At 54.1% G+C, this 24,166-nt stretch overlaps 2 protein-coding genes across 7 annotated transcripts in view; both read left to right on the top strand.

Moving 5' to 3' along the window:
• The window catches only part of Mta1 (metastasis associated 1), a 41,444-nt gene extending 27,322 nt beyond the window's left edge, over nt 1-14,122 (top strand). For 4 of the 6 annotated variants that reach the window (XM_075947265.1, XM_075947262.1, XM_075947259.1 and 1 more), the window contains 16 exons: nt 268-390; nt 3,855-3,952; nt 4,709-4,808; nt 5,097-5,285; nt 7,335-7,409; nt 7,756-7,814; nt 8,127-8,242; nt 8,538-8,689; nt 8,791-8,980; nt 9,112-9,201; nt 10,402-10,554; nt 10,733-10,768; nt 11,958-11,969; nt 12,912-12,943; nt 13,230-13,381; nt 13,460-14,122. In XM_075947265.1, the coding sequence (XP_075803380.1) occupies nt 268-390; nt 3,855-3,952; nt 4,709-4,808; nt 5,097-5,285; nt 7,335-7,409; nt 7,756-7,814; nt 8,127-8,242; nt 8,538-8,689; nt 8,791-8,980; nt 9,112-9,201; nt 10,402-10,554; nt 10,733-10,768; nt 11,958-11,969; nt 12,912-12,943; nt 13,230-13,381; nt 13,460-13,610 (1,728 nt within the window). In that variant the 3' untranslated portion in view covers nt 13,611-14,122. The remainder of the gene's footprint in view (nt 1-267; nt 391-3,854; nt 3,953-4,708; nt 4,809-5,096; nt 5,286-7,334; nt 7,410-7,755; nt 7,815-8,126; nt 8,243-8,537; nt 8,690-8,790; nt 8,981-9,111; nt 9,202-10,401; nt 10,555-10,732; nt 10,769-11,957; nt 11,970-12,911; nt 12,944-13,229; nt 13,382-13,459) is intronic. The other 2 variants (XM_075947260.1, XM_075947261.1) reach the window with 2 other exon arrangements.
• Nucleotides 14,123-17,493: 3,371 nt separating this feature from the next.
• On the top strand, nt 17,494-22,506 carry LOC142834922 (cysteine-rich protein 2). The gene is made up of 7 exons (XM_075947904.1): nt 17,494-17,643; nt 20,632-20,784; nt 20,985-21,125; nt 21,198-21,266; nt 21,351-21,445; nt 21,783-21,840; nt 21,936-22,506. The coding sequence occupies exons 1-7, from the start codon at nt 17,601-17,603 to the stop codon at nt 22,001-22,003; spliced, it is 627 nt and encodes a 208-aa protein (XP_075804019.1). The 5' UTR covers nt 17,494-17,600; the 3' UTR covers nt 22,004-22,506.
• The last annotated feature ends 1,660 nt before the right edge of the window (nt 22,507-24,166 follow it).

The raw sequence follows: 24,166 nt of genomic DNA, 5'->3' as shown, positions 1-24,166 counted from the left end.
AGAGGGCATCAGATCTCATTTTAGATGGTTGTGAGCCACCATGTGGTTGCTGGGAATTGAACTCAGGACATTTGGAAGAGTAGGCAATGCATTTCTCCAGCCCTCCCTCCCAGTTCTTACCTCATTTCTGTTGCTGTGGGAGCTTCTGCGCCCAGGGTCATGGGCAGGCAGGACACACACCCATACACTGTCAGAACTGAACGGGCTTGTTGAGAGCAGCTGGAGGTAGAGACTCACCTGACTCCTGTCTTGTGTGGTGTTTTTCAGGATTTCTTCTTCTATTCTCTAGTCTACGACCCACAGCAGAAGACCCTCCTGGCTGATAAAGGGGAAATCCGAGTAGGAAATCGGTACCAGGCTGACATCACCGACTTGCTAAAAGAAGGTGAGGTTCAGGCTGGGCCAGGAGGGAGGAAGCTGGAAGTAGTACCTGTAGCTGGAACCTCGGTAACCTTGACTTCGGCTCTTTCAACACCTCCTTCCTAGGGGACATTGGAATCCAGAAGCAAATCTCAAACCCAAGAGCCACCTGTTGAACCCCTTTAGCTTCGTGATCTGGGATTTCTCTTCGGCGATTCATTATGACTTTGATTTTATATTGTTTCTGCTAGGCAGCTGCTCTGCCACATGCCACACCCCCAGCCCCATTCGTCGTATTTATTTATATTTCATGTGTGTGGATATTTTGCTTGCAAGTGTATTGGTGCAACACTTTTGTACAGTGCCCATGGAGTCAGAAGAAGGTGTTGGATCTCTGGCTGGAGTTACAGCAGTTGTGAGCTGCTCTGTGGGTGCCAGCAGTTGAACCCAGGTTCCCTTGAAGAGCAGTCAGTGTTGTTAACCAGCAAACCATTTCCCCAGCCCTAATTCATTCCCCGTTGTTTCGAGACAGAGTCTCACTTATTTTACATAGCCCAAACTGACCTTGAACTTGCTGCCCTCTTGCTTCAGCCTTGAAAGCGCTGAGGATACTGAGGCAGCCACCACACCATTGTAGTTTTTACATTTGTGTGTGGTGTGTAGAGGGCAGAAGACCTATCCTGTGAGACCCAGGATTAGTTCAGGTTCTTAGTGTGCTTGTGGAGGTCAGAGAAGAACGTGTAGGAGTCACCTCTTTCTAGCATGTGGGTTCTAGAGATTGAATTCAAATTGTCAGGCTTGGCTACAAGCACTTTTGCATACTGAACCATCTCAACACCACCTCCTTTTTGGGGTGGTGTAAAATCACATTTATTTATTCATTAATCTGTATTTAGGGGTTTGGTGGTCAGAGGACATCCTGCAAGAGTAGGTTCTGTCCTCCAATGGTGGGTCACAGAGATCAAACTCAGTTTCTCAGGTTTGGTCAGAAGTGATTTTACCACCGCCAGAGCAGATTGACACCCACCAACTCTGACATAGCATCTGAGACTTGCAGGTCCCCCCACATCTTCCTTCAGCAGCCTTAGAAGAATGATCTGATGAGCTCAAGACCCTGGCCTTTGTCCCCTAATAAAGCGCTCAGGCTCTGTCCCAATAGCCTGTCAGAGGTTCCATATCCCATCTAACTGTTAGCTCAATTTAAGAGAGTAGTACGTAGTCTCTGAGGCTGTGCTAGTACAGTGCATTGCTGCCTTAGAGTACTTGGCCCTAGTCAGCACATGTTCACGTCATTTTGCATGTCCTTCTCTTTGCCTTTGGTGCTTTTTATTCTTTGTTTTCTGTGCTTATTAATCTCAGAATGTGGTGCTAAGCCCAGTTGGGTGGCAGCTGGGTGGCACCTGGCTTATCAAACAGCTGGCTCTCTGGGTACAAGGGTGCTTCCCTCTTGAGTTCTATGTTCAGTAGACTGCTTTGTTGACTTCTGTCTCATGGTTGAGTTTCTGACACTTAGGCATCCTGATGCCCATGCACAGCCTCTTAGCCAGAGCCAGCCAGCTGCTGCCTGTGCTGGCCTCAGTTCAGCTTCTTCCCCAAACAGCCCCAGCTCTGAGGCTCTATAAGCAGTCCTGAACCATGTCCAGCCTCCTGGGCTGAAGCCACAGTATCTGCTTTCTTAGCCTGGCCAGGGGAAGAGATGGAGGAAAGTAACAGAGGCCTTGCCTGTGAAATCTACTGAGCTTAGATTACACAGGGACCAGAAACTTGGCGAGGTCTCAAAGGTTAGAGGACCTCGATTGGAGCATCTGTTCTTTAGAATCCAGCAGCTCCATGAGTCCCAGGCATTTGTTGGCTCATTGGTGAGTGCTAGGAGAATCCATCCCTAAGAGAGCCACTTCAGGGCCCCAGAGGAATGGCCTGCCACCGTGGCCTCTTCCCTCCTAGTACTCCTCTGTAGCCTCTTGACCCAAAGGCAGTTGCTTCCCATGATGTCTTTCTTAAAAATACACTTTTATTCATGTGTGTGTATGCCATGTGTCAGGGGTGCCCACAGAGATCAGAGGTGTTTGTGAGCTGCTAGACATGGGTACTGGAAATTCGGGTTCTGGGACTTGAAATTGGGTCTTCTGGAAGAGCAATACATGCTCTTAACTGCTGAGCCATCTCTCCATCCCCACCCACAGTCCCTCTTTGAATTTGAATATGAAATTGAATACCTGCCTCCATTAACTATGTTGGAAATTTCAAAGGAGCAGTGTAGGTGGGAATCCTCTGGTGTTCTTTGCTCTCAGTTTCAGACAGTTGCAAATCATTTGCTTTGACCAGTGTCTTGGTTTTTGGAACCTGGGAATACTAAGCATTATACACTGTGACTCCAGGTGAAGGGATTGAGTGCAGTCCACACCAAGAGAGAAACCTACCCACAACACTGAGGAAATGCCCCTGTACTAGGCCTGCATAGACTAAAGGTTATAGAATCCAGCGGTGGACCGTGACTGCCAGAGAACCTGATAATGATACAAGCTCCTCAATCCTTACCGTGGTCCATACTGGGCTGTGAAGTCCATGGTCTTGCCCACAGAAGTGCAGTGGTGGGCTTCTGACTCAGTACCCTCATCCTCTGTGATCTGCCCTGCCCTGGATTTAGGGCCTAGAGATAGTAACCCTTTAAGAGGACCAGAAATACCTCCTTGGAGACATCCAGTCCTTTTATTAGAGAGCTTGCTCCGTGCCCTGACTTGGAACCCAGTACCCTGCAGGGACTCAAGTAATAGCTGTTCATGGACACATGGTGCATTGATGCCAAGGACCAAAGGGGAATTGATTGGATCTGATGCAAATTCCGAAGCCTGATACCTTCATTAAATTATGAATGTAGTCCTTGGCTGGAGAGTCAGACAATGGATGATTGTGGGATTTCTCCTTGGGGCATCTCCCTAGAGTCAGGCCTCGCCCGGCTCATGATACAGTTCTTCAGACTCTCAGTGCTGCTGTGTGCTCTTCATGATTACAGTTATTTCGGTTTGTTTTGTTTTTTTTTTTTTTTGGTTTTTCGAGACAGAGTTTCTCTGTGGTTTTGGAGCCTGTCCTGGAACTAGCTCTTGTAGACCAGGCTGGTCTCGAACTCACAGAGATCCGCCTGCCTCTGCCTCCCAAGTGCTGGGATTAAAGGCATGTGCCACCACCGCCCGGCGATTACAGTTATTTCTTCACTAATTGTCCCATAACTCCCAGAGTAACAGATCCCTCCCTTCCCCAGGTCATGCCCAGCCTTGGGTGTTGGGTATGTATAGGGTGTACAAGCCCTCCCGGGCCAAAGTGCCGTGTAGGTTACGTGTATGGGTGTATGTACTGCCCCACCCCCCAGTCAGCACTTCCCATCACCTGGGGAAAAGTGATACCGTGCGGCCTGGGGAACAAACAGACTTTTTTGTTTCACTCTGGAGTGTTTCCCACAGCCTTTGCTGCTCTAATGCTTGTTTCCCATAGGTGAGGAGGATGGCCGTGATCAGTCAAAACTGGAGACCAAGGTGTGGGAAGCCCACAATCCACTTGTGGATAAGCAGATTGACCAGTTCCTTGTAGTGGCCCGGTGAGTCCAATAACCAGGGGTGGTAAGCAAGTTGTTGCCTGTAGCATGGTGGTGGGTCTTGGGGACATGGAGCCTTAATTTGTACATCCAACATGAAGTCCATGGTCTCACCCTTGTTTCCTGCTCAGACCTTTCCTGAGTATGGATGCAACCTTTTATGGCTGCAAACGTCCCTGGGTTCTTGCAGATCCCCATGCCAAGTGTACCTGTATGTCTGGGCCTCTGTTCTTACTGTGTGCCCTGAGGTTTATCTCCACCATAGGCAGGCGCTTCTCCCAGGACTAGGCTAGGATCTAGCTAAAGAGTTCCCAGCTGTCTGAGTGGGTGGCTGGAGGCTGCTTGAATGAAGGAGTTGGACCTAGAGAACCAGTGCTGAGCCCACAGGGCAGTTGAAGCCCAAGTGAATTCCAGCATGGCCCAGGAGGAGCCCTGTCTACCTTTGCCACAGATGGTGAGGGTTGGCATTCCCAGGTCTGAGGCAGCTCCCCTTAGAGAGATCTCCAGCAGACACAGTGGAGATGGAGAATTCTCCTAATCAGCATCGAGGCACTTTTTGTATGTTCTTTACCCTGACTCATTTGCACATGGGAACTCAGATGCCACCAAATTGCTCATGCAGCTTCTACCTGGCCTCCTCTACAACTGAGCCCCAGAGACCCTTTGGTGGGTGTGCCACTTGGGTCCTGGCCCTCACTGACTTGCCTGGTGGAGGCAATCCCTCCAGCTCTGGTGGTTAGTGAATCTCCCTCTCCCCAGCTCCGTGGGCACCTTTGCACGGGCCCTGGATTGCAGCAGCTCCGTGCGGCAGCCTAGCCTGCACATGAGTGCCGCAGCAGCCTCCCGAGACATCACCCTGGTGAGTGGGTCACTGCCACTTCCCCTGCTTTCTTCTGGGGTCCAACAGCCGCAGAGGCATAGAGGGTCCTAGCAAGGAAACTGAGGACTTCGGTATCTTCTGGTACACCTTAGATTTGTCTTAACATATGCCAAGGGAGTTAGGGAGGATTTCCCACCCAGGGGCCTTGGCAGCCACTAGATTGTTACCTTGAGACCTGAAAGAGTGGGGGGTCATATCCCAGGTTGAGGAAGATACTCCTTAGGGCCTGGGGACAGCCTGGACCCAGGGAGCCCTGCTGTCTTACAGTTCCATGCTATGGACACGCTGCACAAGAACATCTACGACATCTCCAAGGCCATCTCAGCCCTCGTGCCGCAGGGGGGGCCGGTGCTCTGCAGGGATGAGATGGAGGAGTGGTCAGCATCAGAAGCCAACCTTTTCGAGGAAGCTCTGGAAAAATATGGGAAGGATTTCACAGACATTCAACAAGATTTTGTAAGTGCTTGAGGCTGTGGTAGTGGCTAGCCAGGCCCCATCTCTCACCAAGGAAGATGACTGTGCCTGTCCAGGCCCCTGCCCTTTCAGTCTGGGCATAGGCACTCACTGTGGAGCTAGGATTCTACTGTGTAGGAGCTTCCCTTGGGGGCATCCTCAAGACTTACCAGATCCATCCTCACAACTGCTTGAACTTGTTTTGTTCTTAACTAAGTTGAGCCTCGCTCCTGTGTAAATCACAGTAAAGACTTCAGGGTCTTTACTGAGTGGCCGAAGCCCTCAGAGTCCCCAACTCCCCAAAGGATTGAATAGTGCTAAACTTGATTGAAAGCCTGCAGACACTCTGGGGAAGGAAGTGAGTCAGCTGGGCCACCTCTACAGCCTTGAGGTTGTAGTGAGTGGACTCTGTTGTCCATTGGGAGCACTGTCAGAATAATAGCAAGGCTAAGCATGTTGAAATATTTCTATAATCCCAGCATTCAGAAGGCTGAGACAGGAGAATTATGAGTTTGAGACCAGCCTGGGTAACAGAGAGAACCTGCTACAAAACCAACAAACTCAGCAGCAGCAAGTCCAGACCAGGGTGGGAGAGCCAGGAGCATGCAGAGTGCTGGCGTAGGCATGGACAGGAGGTTTGAAGGGCCGACAGCCAGAAGGCGTAGCCTCAGGAGGCCCACAGAACACAGTCTCCGCTAGACAGCTGGGCGGTGGTGGCACACGCCTTTAATCTCAGCACTTGGGACGCAGAGACAAGCAGATCTTTGTGAGTTCAAGGCCAGCCTGGTCTACAGAGTGAGTCCTAGAAAAGCCAGAGCTGTTATACAGAGAAACCCTGTCTTCAAAACAAAAAATAATAAATAAAGTAAGCATAACCTTTTTAGACAAAAAGTAGTTAGAAGAATGGGATAGAAAGAAAACAGCAATTAGAACAGAGCTGGCAGCATTTGAGGGAGGGCTAGACATGGTTGCTCCCCAATGGGTGGACAGCCCTGGAGAATTGGCACATTTCTAGACTCCATTCTGCAGATAAACTGAGTCTGTCCGAGACGCAAAAGAAAGGGTTGCAGAGCCACCTGCTGGAGAGCGAGGCCTACTGGCCAGAGGATCAAGTGAACCAGATACAGAAACAGGATTGATTGTCCACAGAACAGACAAACCCCATGCCACAAAACACACTTTCATGAGTCTGCTCTCGGCCAATTGTTCATGCAAATAAAGCTGAGCTGATAAATACTAAAGAAACAGATGACATTTCTAACTACCAGGCTAGGCTGTAAAGACCAAAGCCCTAGTCTTGGGGTATAACTCAGTGGTATAATGCTTGATTACATGGGCGATACCCTGGATTTGATCCCCACCACTGCCAAAAACAACCCATTGAGCCCTTTGAAATTACAACTGCCATTTTTTTAAACAGTAGCTTGAGGTGAAAAGATTTCAGTCACTTGGCTTGTGGCCCAGGAAGCAATGGAAGAGGAGCAGGGTCAAGGGGCTCTGACACACTACTGTGTGCTGAAAGATAAAGTCCACCCCAGCCCTCAACATTGAGCAAAATACTAAGGGGAAGGATAAAGAATCTGTAAGAAGCTGTAGAGAAGCAGCACAGCTGGCTTTCCCGCCAAGGAGAAGCACAGCATTGGCTGTGGGTAGCACAAGGGCCTCTCGTCTCGTTTTGGACCCTCTTGTGCTCAGAGGACAAAGAGCACTAGAGCAGAGCACTGAGAATGGCGACCCAGTCGTCAGGACCTGCTTTTGTCTCGTGATGGGGTCGAAGGGAAGACAACAAGGTCTGCCGGTCCTGTCCTTTTCATGCCTGGTCCTTAGTAAGGACAGAACCAAGTTCTTGTCAGGGTCTAGCCTGAGTTTTCAAGGGAAGGTCAGCCACCCACTTCCTGTTGTTAACAAGCAGGGGAGGGGGATTGTTGTTGTGTCATTAGTGGGGGACCAGAATTGATATTCCAGCACTGCCCTTGTGTCTGCTACCCTACTCCTTACCTCTGTGGGCAGTAGTCCTGTTTCTGCTACCCATGATGTCGCCTTCTCCCCCAGCTCCCATGGAAATCGCTCACCAGCATCATTGAGTATTACTACATGTGGAAGACCACCGACAGATACGTCCAGCAGGTGGGCCATCCCACCCTCCCACACCACATCTACCTCGTCCTTCCCCACAGTCCCCATATAGTCACATTAATGTGTTCATACCTTCCCTAAGCGCTGGAGCAAAGAGGAAGGAGCCACGGTCCCTAGAGGACTCAGAGACTGGGGGGAAGGGACATTATTGAACCCTAGCCAGCCTGACACCCCCACTTCCTAGTCCTAGGTTGGCCAGGAGGGTGGACATGCAAAATTTTCACAAGTCTTTTCCAAGGGAGCCAGTGATGGAAAAACAATGGTGTCCCCCTCCCTGTGGTCTCCCTGCTGCCTTGGCCAGCCTGGTGACCTCCCTAACCCTTTGTTTTGTTTTAAGAAACGTTTGAAAGCAGCTGAAGCAGAGAGCAAGTTAAAGCAGGTTTATATTCCCAACTAGTAAGTTCATTCTTATTTTCCTGGGGGCCAATGGTAGATGGGCAGTGGGTGTGGGACTCTTAGGATCCATTGGGGTCAGTGGCCTCCTGAGCTAAGTCAGGGAACCTCCGTCACCCTTTTCATGAGCTTCTTAGCTGGGGAGGAGGGATGAGGATTCAAATTCTTTTGACCCTGGAGTCAAGCTGGGTTCAGTGCTCAGCATATTGGGGCATGGAGTATGGCAGCCACAATACAACAGACCAGGGGTACAGGGATGTCTGTTGGGATACAGACACCCCAGGGCACCTGTGACTGATCCTTCTCCTCCATCAGTAACAAGCCAAATCCAAACCAGATCAGCGTCAACAGTGTCAAGGCCAGTGTAGTGAATGGCACAGGGACACCAGGCCAGAGCCCCGGGGCCGGCCGGGCCTGCGAGAGCTGTTACAGTAAGTGCTGTACCTGGCACCCACCATGGGCAGCAAGGGCCACGGGAATGCTACTACGTGGTTATGGCGCTCATGGGGCCCCTGAAGGCCCCTGTGCCCAGAACTGGAATGACTCACCATAACGGGGCTACAGTGGGGGGGGGGGGGTTGGAAGTCTTCTGCGGGAATGTAAAGTGGACCTGCTTTGGCCCTGGGCCAGTGGGTGGGATGGTGGTGGTGGTGGGGACACTGGGATGCTCTCTGCACCGTTGGTTCTGCTTAAGAATCCGTCTATTTCCAACTTTGTTGTCCGTAGCCACACAGTCTTACCAGTGGTATTCTTGGGGTCCCCCTAACATGCAGTGTCGCCTCTGCGCATCTTGTTGGACATATTGGAAGAAATATGGTGGCTTGAAAATGCCAACCCGGTTAGATGGAGAGAGGCCGGGACCAAACCGCAATAACATGGTAAGTGGGACATGCCATAACTGTCAGCTGCTGCATGTAGGCCTCAGGTCTTTGGCCTCCAGTCACGGTGCTGTGTTGGGGTGGTGTGCCCCATTTCACAGAGTCCCCATGGCATCCCAGCCCGGAGCAGTGGGAGCCCCAAGTTTGCCATGAAGACAAGGCAGGCCTTCTACCTGCATACTACCAAGTTGACACGCATTGCCCGGCGCTTATGCCGTGAGATCCTACGGCCATGGCATGCCGCACGCCACCCCTACATGCCCATCAACAGTGCAGCAATCAAGGCTGAATGTGAGTCACCCCTATTCCCTTTCTTGGTGCCAGCGGAAACCACAACCAAGCTGAGTGTCTAGGTTGGGGTAAAGGTCAGGGCCCTGATTCTTGGGGAGTATAGTCCTTCACTCTACCTCGTCCTCCTGTAGGCACGGCACGGCTGCCCGAAGCGTCCCAGAGCCCACTGGTGCTGAAGCAGGTAGCGCGGAAGCCCCTGGAGGCTGTACTCCGGTACCTTGGTAAGCTGGCGGAGGGGTGCACACAGCTTTCTAACTCTAATCCTAGCAGCCCATCTCGGAAACTCTGTGTGATCACCAGAACTACCCTTTTGGGCTAAGTTGCACTGTGCCAGGCTCAGGAATACCCACAGAGAACAGTGCTACTTTCTGTCCCTGTATTGGTCCTGAGTCCCAGGCACTTTGTTTCTAATCTCTGGCATACCCAGTAGCCCTGTGTCCTATTTGAAACAGAGTTTCTCTGTGTAGCCATGGATGCCCCAGAAGTCACTCTGTAGACCAGGCTGACCTCAAGCTCACAGAGATTCCTGCCTTTGTTTCCCAAGTATTAGGATTAAAGGAGTGCACCACCACACCTGACTTCTGACTAGGGTTTATGCCAGGTGTAACCCAACCTATAAGTCTACCAAGACAGGGTTGACTGCAGGGATGCCTTTCCCCAACGATCAGACAACACTGCAGGCCTTTTTGAGCCCCTGGTGGTCAAGGTGCTCTTCTGACTAGCAGCCTTGCAGGGGTAGTGCCTTGCTTGTGTTGATCTGGACACTGTTGAGATCTCTAAGCAGTGCTACTGACCATTTAGAAATGGCACATTCTGAGGTCAAGCCAGACACTTGGGTTCACTTGTTTGCAGTGTTTAAGTGGGTGTGAGTCAGTCCTCCAGCATGGAGGTAGCAGTACTTCTAGAAAGGACATTCCAGAACCATGAGCTAAGTGTGTTCATTGCAGACACAAGTGTCTTTGGCTTTGCTCCCTATCCGGGGTCCTAGGCCCCAGGGCCAGCCTTGCCCTTGTTCTGTAGGAGGATGTGGTCAGTGCTAGGATCCGCCTTCTGTGGGGTAGATTCTTGCTCAGCCAGCCAGGCAGCTCAGTGTCTGGCCAGTAGCCAGTTTTCTGCCTTCAGACCTGGTGGCCTGGATGTGAAGGCTGTCTGATGGGGTTGCTATGTTTATGGGCTGTGTCTGGATCTTGTAAGCTCTTAGCACTTACCCAGCTGGGCTCTGCTTGGCTGTCATCCCTCCTGAAGATATCCTAGGTAGCCCTGCTGCTATTTTGATCCCCAGCTTCAGGCTGCTCTGGTAGACAGTGACCGCTTCTTTCCAGCCTAGTCAGTGGGGCTTCAGGGTGGAAGGTATTATTACTGCATGCATGGAGCCTCTTACACTGCTGTTTCTAATGCCCTTGCCTCTTTCATGCTCACAGAGACCCATCCCCGACCCCCTAAGCCTGACCCTGTGAAGAGTTCGTCCAGTGTGCTCAGCAGTCTGACCCCTGCCAAGTCAGCCCCTGTCATCAACAATGGCTCCCCCACCATCCTGGGCAAGAGGAGCTATGAACAGCACAATGGGGTGGATGGTGAGTGTGAGCTGCAGGACTGTCCCTGTGAAGAGGCCAAGCCAGGGCTGGCCCTGTAAGGAGGTCAAGCCTACAGGGGGCTGTGGGACTAGCCCTGGACCTCCACATGACCCTTATTCAACTGGCTTAGTTGATGGTGTTTTCTCTCCCTCTCTCTCCTGTCCCTGGGCACTGCCAGGCAACATGAAGAAGCGCCTCTTGATGCCCAGTAGGGGTAAGGCCTGGGGCGGCCGCTGGTGGGGTGCCATGGCCGAGTCCTGTCGTGATGCCTGTGTGTGCTGTCTACCAGCAGACTGGGAGGCTCAGGGCACGTACAGGGGCAGCCCACACAGACCCAGGCCACAGCCCACACTCCTGTGCTCTTGTAGACTTAGAACTTGGTAGAGGGCCCATGAGCCCTGGGTCTCTAGCCTTGGCCTGAGCCCTGAGTGGACTGTCCTTGCATGAGGGCCCTGGTGCCCCCACTGCTGTCGCGCTGTGACTGCTCGCATGCCTTCAGCCTTGCTTGTAGGGCCGCTAGTGCTACCTGCAGTTTTTGTGTGCCCTGCCTGATGGGGATAGTAGGGATGGGTTGGTGGCTGGGCTACATATGATCTTTGTATCTGCTGATGGTTAGCTGAGATTCTCCTGATGGGGAAAGGACTGTGGGAAATGAGCCTGCTCTGGACCTGAGGAATAACACCAAGTCTGATGTCAGTGTGGGGGTTAGTGTTTAAGGCTGGACCCGTGGGTAGCCAGGAAAAACTAGCCAAGGAGCATGGGCCCACTCAGGCCCCTCCCAAGCTGTCAGGACAAGAGCCTGGGGGATAAGAGTAGGCAGTGACTATCCAGTTGTACCTCAGGACACTCCCCCTCGAGGTTGTTTTGGAAGCTTGCCAACTGTCATGCACCCAGGAAGATATATCCCTTTTGTCTGGCTGTGGGATTGGCATGTTACTGCACTTCAAACCAGGGGTTCAGGCATAGCTTTCCCAGACCTTGCTTCTGGCCTCTATAAAGAACTGGGCACTTCCACTGAATTTCTCAAAGTCCATTATACAGGTATGTCTTGCAGTGGGGACCCAACCAGGACCTGGTGGGGACTTGCTGGCTCTGTGAGTGGTCTAGGCAGCTCAGGCCACAAGAGAAGTGAGTGTCGTGAAACTGTAAGACCAGGTCTCAGTACTAGATCTAGCCTAGGAGCCATGGACTGGCCCCACCCTGTGGTGCTGTGGTGGTAGGCCTCAGGATTCAGCCTTCCGTAAGCAGGGTGGATGAGAACTCTGGGCACCCTAGGTCTTAACTCACTAACCCCCGCCCCATGCTGCCTGCTGCTCTGCCTTGCGGCTTAGCTGCCATGTGCATGCCGCTCACTCTAACTCTAGTGTGTATCTTCTCTCTCTGCCACCTCATCACTCTGGCAGGCACTTACCTGGGTAAGTAGCTTTTGTAGTAGGGCTTTATGTGGGCACAGGGTTGGGGTCCCAACAGGTGCCATGAGCAGGTCATCTCTGCCTGGGTACTGTAGACCAGGAAGTTGGGGTGCCTGACAGCTAAATGAACTTGCAGGGGGAGAGGCTGGATCCAGGGTGCCAGAATAGGGTAGAGGAGATAGGACAGGCTCTCACTTCTTAAGAGACGGGCCACACCTGTAATCCCCACCTTTGGAATCTAAAGATAGGAGGATCTCTGGTCCCAGGTAACTGAGATAATATGTTTAGACTCAGTCTGAAAATCTAATAAGAGTGTTTGATGATTGACAGATTGCCATGGGTTCAGTGGCACTGGCTAGGCCTAGTAGAGGAGTCCTGTCTTGTCCTCAGCTTGGGACCAGGCCATTCAGAGACCTGTGCCAGCAGATGTAGGAGGCAGTGGTTCCTGGGGTGGACCCATCTGGGTTCCTGCTGACAGAGCCTAGATTGTGCCTCTCAGTCTCATGCTATTGGCATCTCAGTTCATTTTTAGGCCCTCAGCCTACAAACATCTATTGGAGTCAGAATAACTGCTTTTAGCATGTGAGCAACCGGCAGACAGTGACTGCCCCATGAAGGGAGAGGGCTGATGATGCACACACGGCTCTGCAGGCTGTTGCTTGGTATACACTAGACTTTACCTATCCTGCTGGAGTGGGGTAGCCGTCTCACAGGAAGGAGCCAAACTGCTACATCTTCTGCTGGCCAGGTGGCCCTCAGGGTTGGCAAAGCTATGGGACCATCTGGGCTAGCTGAGAAGCTCTTACAGGCCCCTTGGGTGTGGGCTTTGGCTAGAGGGGGTGGCCTCGGAAGGATCATCCCTCACCTCCATCCTAATGGTCTGCACTAGTGGGTGCTGAACATGCTTCCCCTGCTCTGGTCTCACTCTGTGTTCTTTTTCATCAGGTCTGGCAAACCATGGACAGACCAGGCACATGGTAAGAGTGGGTAACAAGAGACTTGGCACACTTCTGTGTGTGAACGTATCCCTGGGGTGATGGGGAAGTGGCCCAGGTAGTCCCTCTTCCCCAGCCTGACCAGGCTAACAGGGAGCCTAGCCCCAGAACACTGAGGCCTGAACAACTCCCCAGGAGCTCCCTACCTGGGCTGGGTGCCTTACTGTGGAACCTTGAGGTCCAGGAAGTGGGGCTCTTGGGCTGAGATGTGTAAAGTAAGGCCGGGCACTATCTTGCTGTGTTCATATCCACCTCTTGTTCAACACAGGGACCAAGTCGGAATCTCCTGCTTAACGGGAAGTCCTACCCCACCAAAGTGCGCCTCATCCGTGGTGGCTCCCTGCCTCCTGTCAAACGGCGGCGAATGAACTGGATTGATGCCCCAGACGATGTATTTTACATGGCCACAGAGGAGACCAGGTTGGAGCCTTTCCTGGGACGGGATGGGAGTCTTCGGCTACCACCTTCTGGTTTTTACTGGCTCACCTCTTCCCGCAGGAAAATCCGCAAGCTGCTCTCATCCTCAGAAACCAAGCGTGCTGCCCGCCGGCCCTACAAACCCATTGCCCTGCGCCAGAGCCAGGCCTTGCCGCTGCGGCCACCCCCACCTGCACCAGTCAACGATGAGCCCATTGTTATTGAGGACTAGGCAGCCCCCCACAGTGCCGCGCGGCATGCCTGGGCCCTCCATCAGAGGCCAGGCGGCCTCCCTCCCCCACCAGACTGCTGCCCACCCCACCCTCTGTTTCCGTAGTGCCCCAACTCCTGCCCTCACATGCAGAGAAACTGCTCCTCTGGTGGACATGGGGGGAGAAGTGTGGTCTAACTTATTCCAAGACACCCAGGAGTCTTTTTTAGCTTTGTGTTTACTTTCTGGCTGGAGCAGAGATGAGGAATGCCCGGGCCCTGTGCTGCTACAGGGCTTCTCACCGGGGTGGGCTTTAAGGTTTTGTTGTGTTCTGTTGAAGGTGCCATTTTAAATTTTATTTTTATTACTTTTTTTGTAGATGAACTTGAGTTCTGTAACTTACACCTGGAATGTTAGGATTGGTGAGGCCAGCAGCGGCCAAGCTGCCTGGCAGGGTTGGTCCCTTGTCTTTTCAAGTAATTTTCATATTAAACAAAAACAATGAAAAAAATCTCATAAAAAGGAAAACCCCAGCAAGCCCTTCTGTGTTCTTTGTTCCAAGTCGCTCTCCTGGTTTAGGGCCTTGAAGCCACCCTGCCCCTCTTGGCAGGTACATGGTCAGGCCCAGGAAGATGGGCAATAGCTACAGGTCAGCCAAATGCTGCTCAGCTCAGTGCTGGGGTCACTCAGTCTGGAGTGTACTGCTTCGAGACCTGTTTCTGCGGGTGTTTGCTCCAGTGCCCGCTGCCCTTCCCAGAGGGGAAGCAAGGGGCTGACTGGTTAGCACCTCCACTCTTGATGTTGTGCTAAAACTGACTCACGTGCCGCAATGGGAGCGGACCCCACCTGAGGCCTTACAACTTTTCCAACCGGGGTTTACCCAGGTTGACTTGGCACAAACCTTGAGGTTCGGGGCCACCCACTGTGCCCCAGCTGTCAGGCCTGCTGCCCTAAGCTGGGCTGCCCGAGCAGGTGTGCTTTTCTCAAGTATTTACTCAGATTTCTACTCAGAAATCTTATCTCCGCCTAGAGACAGGTGCAGGCCTGGCCAGCCACTGGAGGAAGGAGGGCTGGCTCTACAAACCATCACCCCTCAGGCTGCTGCCTCAGCTGGTCAAGAAAAGGGTCAGCCAGCCCCTCCCTGGGAGCGGTGGGGAATTTTGGCCTCTGCCTCCTGCTTCTCCTGCCCTACTCAGGCGCCTATGATATGTGGAAATCTCAGATGGGGGATTAAAATAGAAACCACTTACGTTCCCACTTGGTATAGATAGGAGTGGTATCTTTGCTTTCCTGAGCCTGGGATGGGGCTTATCAGGGTGACAGGCCAGGTGTCTGGGACGGGGCTGTGACATGTGCCCTGTCTTCCTAGGGTCATTTAGCTTCTTCCCCCAGTTGGTCTTGGTCTCCATCTTGTCCGGTACTGCTCCAGGACTGTCCAGTCTTCAAGGGCCTTCTCTGAGTCCTTTTCCCATGTGGGAGTCTGCTGGGAGCATGGCTCTCGGCTCAAGCCCCTTCTGATGTAGTTCCCTTGTCCTCAGGCCCTTGACTCACCTCAGTGCCTCCGCCAGTGCCCACTACAGCACCAAAGCCAGTGTGTCGGGTTGTGTGTCCACCTCTGGCTGCTGGGAGATCAAAGCCAAGGCAAAGAATGGGAAGTGAACATAGGCTGGTGGGCTTTATCCTGAAGCCCTATTTGACGGAGAAAATGGGCAGAGGACATTCTGTGAGGGTCAGGCACTCATGACCTGAGGGACTGGCACTGACTTGAAGACCTGATCTAAAAACAGCCCGCATACCTGCCCAAGTCATGTCTTAGAACCTTCATCCCAGGCCTTGCCATGCCTAGGGCCTAACTGTCCCAACCCAGCCATGGGTTTCCTATAAGTAGATCCGTGACCCTGTTCTGAGGGCAGGACACATGAAAATATAATTTCCAAGATATTTTGTTTCTTGCCGGGAAAAAAACGTAACCTGCTCCACATCCTGCTGTCTTCCATACTGCATGGAGGACAAGAAGGTACAGTAAGATGGTTTGGCACAGGGCACCTGTGTCCTGTCTGAACAGAACCTGGCTATGAATGAAGGTGTCATGTCCAGGAAGGCACTGTGGAGCCCAGTACCTACCCCTTCCCTTGGCTGGTGTGTGTTCAGAGGTGCCTTTCTGTCCCCGCTCATGCTGTCCTGTTACTGCCCTCTTGCCCTCACAGCCGCTCATGCTGTCCTGTTGCCCTCACAGCCTCAGATGTGCAGGCCAAGGCCACTGTTTTTGTCATTGGCCCATGTGCCTTCTTGCCAGACACAAGACAGCACCATGCACCCCCACTCCTTGCTGGATCCCCTTCTCACCCTGGGCATCTAGCCAGTATTACGTGCCATTCTTTTGGAGGGGCCCTGTTCCTATCCACTTTCATCAGGGCTGGGCACACTTGAGGCCTTTTTAGAAGACTACCTGAGCCTAGCCCAGTTAGCCCTGTCTTTCACTGCAAATATTGGGTGGGTGGTTAAGCAAGCTGTTAGCTAGGTTCCGCAGGACTCCTGAGATGGGGAGCTGGGAAAGACAATGAATGCTTGAGTTGGGAGTCCAGCCTGAACAGGAATCTGGCTATGAATGGAGGGATCCTGTCCAGGAAGGCACTGGGAGGCCTCCTAAACCTGCCTCTTTCCTTGGCTGGCATGTGTCCAGAGGTGCCCAGGGGGAGCTGGTCAGGCTGGTCAATCAGGCTTGGAGGGGGGGCAGCACATGTTTCTGAGCTGTTGTCACCATGGAAATGGCAGTAGCTTCAGGATATGTGTGCAAGGAAGGGGAGAGGCCATTACATGGAACAATAGTAGTAAACCAGGGATCACCTGAGACCACTTGACTCCCAGTCCTTGGGCTGGAAGAGAAATGAAATATGAGTGTCCAGCCCAGCAGTGAAGACAGTGGGAGTGGTGTTTCTGGAGTCAGTTGCCCATACTGGGTCAGGTCATCAGGGTCTGGCACATAAAGGGTGTTTGTTTCCCAGACTCAATGCCCAGGTTTGGTCAAAAGGCTCAGAGAGAGGTCTGTGGGTTCCTGGGTCCTCTTTTCGGTTCCTATATCCAGGAGTTACAGGATGGAATCAAAAAGTAGGAGAGGCCCTACTGGGAAGCCCCTAGTGGTAAGAAGAAATGGGAAGGGGGATTGTTTCTGAGGACTAGCAAGGTGGTAGGCAGGATCTAGCAGGCAGGATTTCTAGTTGTACCACCCTACAAAATGCATAGGGGACAGAATTCTGGGAGTCAGAGACCCTGGCCTGAGGAAGACCAGCAGCAGTCATGGGCTTGGGGCTCTCTTACACCTGGGGGTGTTAGAGGAAACCCACAGGTACCCTGCTTCTCCTAGGATAGAACTGGGGAGGAACCTTAAGGCACAAATGCACCTGCTGCCTCCTCAGAGCCAGCACTGCCTGTTTCCACCCCGCCCCCACTCATCCCAGTAGTTTCTTAGGCTGTTTTTGGAAGTGGTGGCAGCTTACTAGTGAGCCTCTCCCGCCCCTCCTTCAGCACCACAGACAGGACCGCGGCGCCCCGCCCGGAATCCAAGGCTTCGTGCTTCTGTTCGCCCAGGCCGTTGCTATGGAAACGAGGCAACAAAGGGAGGCGGCGCCCGGGAGGCAGGAGGAGGGGGCATCCCGCGGGCTTCTTGCACCCACTCCTTACATGAGCCAGACAAGGGGGGTCGGGGCCTGGGGCTGGAAACCCCAAGTCTGTTCTTCAGCTAGAGGCCACGATGTTGTCATGGAAACTGCGGGCGATCCCTGTAGACACCACTTCACTGTGGGGTAGGGGGCGCCAGGCCCGGCCCCTCCGACCCTGGCAGGTGCGCCCCGCCTGCCGTGTGCTTTGCTGCGGGCGTCTTGGGGGACGGGCTCCTGAGGCCCCGCCCAGGTCTCGGAGCCAATTGACATCCGGAGGCGGGCGGGGCAGACGCGGGCGGCGGCGCAGAGACCAGTTCGGGTGGAGGGCGCGGACCTACCGAGCACAGGGACCATGGCCTCCAAGTGTCCCAAGTGTGACAAGACCGTGTACTTCGGTGAGTATCCTCCCGCCGTCCGCCTTCGCCTCCGGTCCCCTGGCGTAGAGCCACACCCCGTTGTGTATATGGATCCGGGTGCGCAGCCATGGTCCGTGGGATGCGCAGCCGGTAGCTAAGCTCGCCACGCTGCCCACATGGGTGCGGCCGAAGGCTCGAAGGTGGGGCTGCGCCGGGCAAGGGAAGCCACTTGGGATCCTGGAGAGGCTGTGGCGTCTGGTGGGTTAGGAAGCGACCCGTAGGCTTTGGGCGAGGTACGCAAAGTCCTGGTCTGCCAGGACGGGAGCGCCCTCCTCGCCAGCCGCGTGTTCGGCTCATGGCCCTTCTTTAGCGGCACTATTTGGGGAGGGATCCAACGAAGTCGGACGCCTGGGACAGGTCCGATAAGATTCCCTGGGTCCCGGCATCTCCGCCTCACACTGTTGCTGCCTACTAGACGACACGTGGATCCAGTAGTGTGACCCAGAGTAGTGAGTGACCCCAGTCCTCACTCCGACCTCTGCCCAGACCGCTGTACCAGGTCTGGGTTCCGCCGGGATTCCGGATTCAGTCCAAGCGGGGGCGACCTCAGCCTCTGCCTCTTACATGCCTCAGCTTGCTCCCTTTCTTGGCCATTTGCCTCGGCAGTTTCACCCGGGCGGGGTGGGGCACTGGTGACACGTAGGTCTCCACGAGCTTGAGAGACTGGGACCCTGGGCTCTTGGAGCTCTAGGCCATCAGGGAAAAAGGTATTAGTATGCAGGAATGTTTGGTTCCTGCTAAGGTGGCCTCTGAAGGCGGTCACCTTTATCAGGCATCCCCTGTTCCCTGAACTGCTAACCTCCAGGGGCTATGCTCCAGGCTGAACAACTTTTCTTGAGTAGCAGCCCACCAAAAGATAAGACTCAGGGCCAGAACAGAGTAAGACTTCGGGCCTGAAAAGACAGGGTCCCCTTCTATGACCATCTCAGAACAGTCGTGAGTGTCCAGGTCAGTGGACTTCTAAAGCTGACCGGAGGAGAGGAGAGGCCACTTTTGTTTGTTCCCAGAGGGGAGGGACAGGATTTGGCTTGGAGTTGTTCTGGGTGGCCTGGAGCCAGGGGTTTCCTGTTGCCTCCTGGAGGGGAGGGACAGAATGTCTGATTTCAGTCCTTTTCCTACCAAGGGATGTCGGACAAATCTCAGGGTGAGGACAGTCCTCAGGGCCATTCTTCATGACTCTGCCTCTGGTCAGGCAAGCTCTGGGCTCTCTGGGGCCTTGGCCAGCAGGCCACCCGGAAAAAGCTTTCTGCCTGCTTGGGCGCCTCTGGCTCTATGCAGAAAACAAAGGCTCCTCAGTCAGTTGGCCTTTGTCCTATGGAGAGGTGAGGGGTCCAGAATGCTGCTCTTTCCACCCAGCTAGGCTGTGCTCCAGCTGTCCACATCTGAGTAGACTTTAGGCCATAGGGACCCCAGGTTGCCCTCTAGAACATGTGACCAGGTAGGAGACCTTCCCCTCCCAAGCTGTTAGGCTCAATCAATGCCGCATTCCCAATTTATGTCTGTAATGGGGACATCGACCCAACCAGTGGGTCTGAGGGTCAGTTCCCTGCCCCCACGTGGCCAGAATCCCAGAGCTGGCCAGAGCAGAGTGGTTTTGGCAGCCATGGGCAGCAGCTGCTACAGCCACTGATGGCCATCCCAACTCCCAACAACCTCCTTATCACTGCACTGAGAGAGGATGCCAAGCAGGCATGGGAGCCAAGCCTGCTTCTATCCAGGTCGCTCTTGCCTGTTCTGGACAGAGCAGGGTTCTGGATCATTTATGTCTTTTTTTGTTTTTTGGTTTTTCGAGACAGGGTTTCTCTGTGGTTTTGGAGCCTGTCCTGGAACTAGCTCTTGTAGACCAGGCTGGTCTCGAACTCACAGAGATCCGCCTGCCTCTGCCTCCCGAGTGCTGGGATTAAAGGCGTGCGCCACCACCGCCCGGCTCATTTGTGTCTTAGAATCACAAGGGAACTAAGTGATACTGTTCAGGGCAAGGGTCTGGGGGTTCCTGGAGGATGCCCTATCCTGTCCATGCACAGCAAGTTAGGGCTGTGGAGAGCCAGACTTGGCCGCATGGTGGATCCAGGCTTGCTGCCCAGCAGCAGCACCTCCTGGGGGTGGGGTGGGACTCTCAGAGTAGGCTGCGCTCCCTAGTATTTGCCAAGGTTGTCCAGAGGAGGCTTGGCCCCAAAGGGACCACTAGACCACTCTTGAGAAAGGAGGGCTGGAGAGGTTTTTTTCCTCTATCCTGAGTACAGTGCCAGAGCCAAGCAAGCATAACACCCCTCCCGCCTCCCCCGCGGCCGCTCTGCTCCGGCCTGGCCCCTTCCCTTTGGAATTCTGGCTCTGCTCTCAGCTCAGGCCCTTCCTGCCCACTTCTCCACCCGTTTCCTGCCTTACTCCCTTGGGGAGGCCCAAGCTTCCGTCCATTGGGATGTGGCTCAGCAGTCTTAGCTGTGGAGGTGGTGCGGGGAGCATGCTCACAATCCTCAGCTGCTGATCACAAACCTTTGGCGCCAAACTGGCAGCTGGAGGCAGAGGGTGGAGGGAGAGATCTCAGGCTTAGGAGAAGGAAGCCAAATAGGGCTCTGCAGCAACCAGGACTGCTGGTCCCTCACCAGGTGCTGAAGAGCAAGGGGTGTCGTCTCAGTACTGGGGCTTTCCTGGCTCGCCTGGGCTTTGGGGGAGGGGCACAGGTGTGAGGAGAGGCACTATGAGTGTGAGGCAGGTGTTTTGAGGAAGGAGCAGGTAGAAACAGGTGCAGTCGATAGGGGTTAAACCACTTAGGCTTGAACAAGGAGAAAAAGACTCCAGGATGGCTGATGGACAAGTCTCTGTTAACAGTAGCCTAGTCATGGAGCCACCATGGGTGGGGTGGGAGTGGGGCATGATATCACCAGGTGGTGTGAGATGGAGGGATGTGGGCTTCTGGACTACAAGAAGAGGAACAGGAATGCGGCCCTGACCTCCTACAACCCACAGCCGAGAAGGTGAGCTCCCTGGGCAAGGACTGGCACAAGTTCTGTCTCAAATGCGAGCGCTGCAACAAGACACTGACCCCGGGGGGTCACGCTGAGCATGATGGGAAGCCCTTCTGCCACAAGCCCTGCTATGCCACACTGTTTGGACCCAAAGGTAAGCAGGGTCTCAGCCAGGGGCAGCTCCTGTGGGTGCTGGGTGGGGTAGGGGTGTCATCTGCTCTTACCTCCCCCTCCCTTGTGCCACCCCTAACCTGGAAAGACTTGAAGCAGCCTTGGGAGGAGTTCTGTGTAAGGGATAAGGGGTGTCAAGGCCTCCGATCCTTAGCCTCCTGCTGGCATGCTTGCCACCTACAGGCGTGAATATAGGGGGTGCTGGTTCCTACATCTATGAGAAGCCCCTGGCTGAGGGCCCTCAGGTCACTGGCCCCATCGAGGTCCCTGTGGTGCGAACAGAGGAGAGGAAGACCAGCGGACCGCCCAAAGGTCCCAGCAAAGGTGAGATAGGCTCTGGGTGGGGGTCAGGTATGGGTGGCCAAGGTCCACCCTGACCTAACTTCTCCCTTCCAGCCTCTAGTGTCACTACATTCACGGGGGAACCCAACATGTGTCCTCGATGCAACAAAAGGGTGTACTTTGGTAAGTGACTGCCCAGTCTCCTGATCCAGGGAAACTGTGCCTCAGAGTAGGGGTTGCCACCATGACCGTCCTCCTCCCTTCCAGCCGAGAAGGTGACCTCTCTGGGCAAGGATTGGCACCGGCCCTGCTTGCGCTGTGAGCGCTGCTCCAAGACGCTGACTCCCGGCGGGCATGCTGAGGTAAGGGGTGCAGTTGCGATGCAGGAGCCAAACAGGTCTTAAGGAGGGGACAGGGGGGAAGAGAATACTGGACTGGGGATTCCGGAACTGGTAGAGTGGGGATGGGTACAGGAAACAAGGGATTGCCCCAGGCTCTGTGGACTGCGCTCTGGCCACTAGAGGGCAGACCTGCTGCTCTCCTTGGAGCTCTGCTGTCCCTGTCAAAGGGAGAGGGCAGGCGCCGGAACTCTAAAGCCCAAGACCTCAGGGAGGCGACTCCTACATTATGAAGGTCTCACTGCGTCTGGGAAGTATGGGGTGGGGTCCGTGCTCAGCACTCTCTCTATGCTGCCCACAGCATGACGGCCAGCCCTACTGCCACAAGCCTTGCTATGGAATTCTCTTTGGACCCAAGGGTGAGTGTAGTGAGGGTGGAGGACGCGGGGACCTCTTTCCTTCCCCGGATCCCTGTTTGTTCCTGCTCATCCACTCCAGCCACTTTTCTTCACAGGAGTGAATACCGGTGCTGTGGGCAGCTATATCTATGACAAGGACCCTGAAGGCACAGTTCAGCCTTAGACCTGCAAATGCTGTCCTCAGGATCCCTTACTTGGCCCTGAGGGAAAGTGACCTGCTGCCTAGTCCTGCCTCAGTGTGTCTTGCCTGCAAACCCCAGGGCCTAAGTGGTGGAGGAGGAAGCCTCCTGGGTAGTCTCCAGAATAGCCCTATTTCTTTGTGTGTTACCTCGGCATGTCCTATGCTACCCACTGTCCCCTTTGTGTCTGTGTGCCTCCATAGTCCATGTGTCCTGTGTCCCTGTGCCCAGTATTCTCTCTGTCCGTGTCCCCATGTCCCTGATAGCTCTCCGAGGTGGCTGTCCTATGCTATCCCTATGCCCACACCTGCCCACCAGTATTATTTATGCTCTGCTTGCCCGTGATGGCATGAGCTCACAGCATTCCTGGGGTGGCAGCACCCCTGCAAGGAGCCCGCTGCTGGTTCCCACACTATTCCCTACCTACCCCTCACGTGGTTCACAGCTACGGAGACCTTTGCTGTCAATAAATGGTTTGGTTTGAGGATTTCAGGAGCCAGTGTCTTGTGTGTGGGGTGGGTGTGAACCCAAGACAGTGTCCCCTTGTACTCCTGGGCCCAGTACTGGTGGGGATGGGATCCAGAGCGTTTCTGAACTGGGGAGACTGATTTAGGCATCAGCACCAACACTGAAATGGGTGGGAAGCAGGGAGGGGCTGCTCTGGGCAGAGGTGAGGCAGTGCCTTAGACAAGGAGAGCCGATAAAGTACAGATGAGATCCACGGAAGACAGTTCTGAGACATGCAGAGGTGTGGTATATACCTGGGGATGCAGCCGGGACCCTGGGACACAGCTCCAAGCACTGCAGCCTTTGCTGTATGTACACAAGCAGAAGCCGTGTGATAGGACCTGGAGACCCGTGACCAGAAAGGTCTTGTGTGGATCTTGGAAAGCTGGTGAGAGCGGAAGTGGAGAATAGGCTAGGATTGGGCTGAGAAGGGTCAGCTATGGCCATTTCCTTTTTGACCACTTTGGTCTCTAGTGGGTGGACGAGGAACAGAATGAGGAAGGTCGGCTAGGAGAGGGTCTCGGGATTCATGTGACTGGGCGTGTAGTGAATCCTGTCTTCCTGGCCCAGGATCTGGAACTGGAACCCCTTCTTAGACAGTGGGTGTGTCCTTCCCTCCACTTGTTTTTTCCCCGAATGACCACTAGACGGCGCCCCTGTATTTCAGCTTGGTGCTTTGGGAAACAGCTCTGATTGGCCCCATCTAGTCCTGCTCCATATGCAATCCAAGCCTCACCCAAAGTAGCTCCCAGATCTGGTCACTGCCACGGAGCACGAAGCCTTTTTAGGTTTGTCCCTGGCCTTTTGTCCAGCCCTCTAGGCCATTGACCCTGGTGTGGCTATGTCCAGGCCTACTGTCCTATGGGGAAAGTCATGTCCCTGGCCACAGAACATGGATTGGCTCCGGTGTCTGGAAGTGTGTCCTCTCCCCCACCCCCAACCAAGGGGAGGTCCAACAGGTATTGGGCTCTGGAACTCCTCCCCCACACCCCTTGGCCTCTCCCATCAAGTAGCCGCTGCTTGGCTGCAGGCACATTTTGGATTGAGCAGGGCAGCTAATGTTCTTCCTGGTTTGGCGATGTGTGGGGGTAAAGGGAACGATAAATTGTCCGCCTTCCAGAGCAGGAAGACTTCAACCAGCTCAGCCTGGTGGAAACAGAGGGGGCGGGGCGGGCGGGGCTCCCGGGCGGGCGGGGCTCCCTCCCCCCTCCCTGTCCCCAATCCTGGGCGGGACCTTTGAAGGAAAGAAGGGGATTCCCCTGGCTGGGCAACTAAGGCAAAGGGTCTTCCCAGGGCAGATCAATCCCCGCCCTGCGGCCAGCTTTGCTGTGCATCAGATGGGCGGGGCAGGATCTGGCCTTTTCCTGCTGGGGAAGATGACGCTGCATGGTGTTTGTTTCCAAGGAGTTGTCGTGGAAACGCGGCGGCGCTGCGACTGTTTGTCTGGGCCTTGTTGCCAGGCGGTGTCCACTGCATTGCCAGGTCGCGTCAGTGGCACCGGTTTCCGATGCGCCCACAATGGAGGAGAGAGAACGGAAGCTTTTGTGTCTGGCATCCACCTTTCTCTACGAGAGTGCCTTGAGCATTTATCTCCCAAATGAACATCCAGACTGGGAGATGACTCTAGACGCCCGTCTGAC

Source organism: Microtus pennsylvanicus, chromosome 14, assembly GCF_037038515.1.
Source record: "Microtus pennsylvanicus isolate mMicPen1 chromosome 14, mMicPen1.hap1, whole genome shotgun sequence".
Classification (NCBI taxonomy): domain Eukaryota; kingdom Metazoa; phylum Chordata; class Mammalia; order Rodentia; family Cricetidae; genus Microtus; species Microtus pennsylvanicus.
The sequence above is the reverse complement of the archived record's forward strand: the minus strand, read 5'-3'. Positions and strand labels throughout refer to the sequence as shown.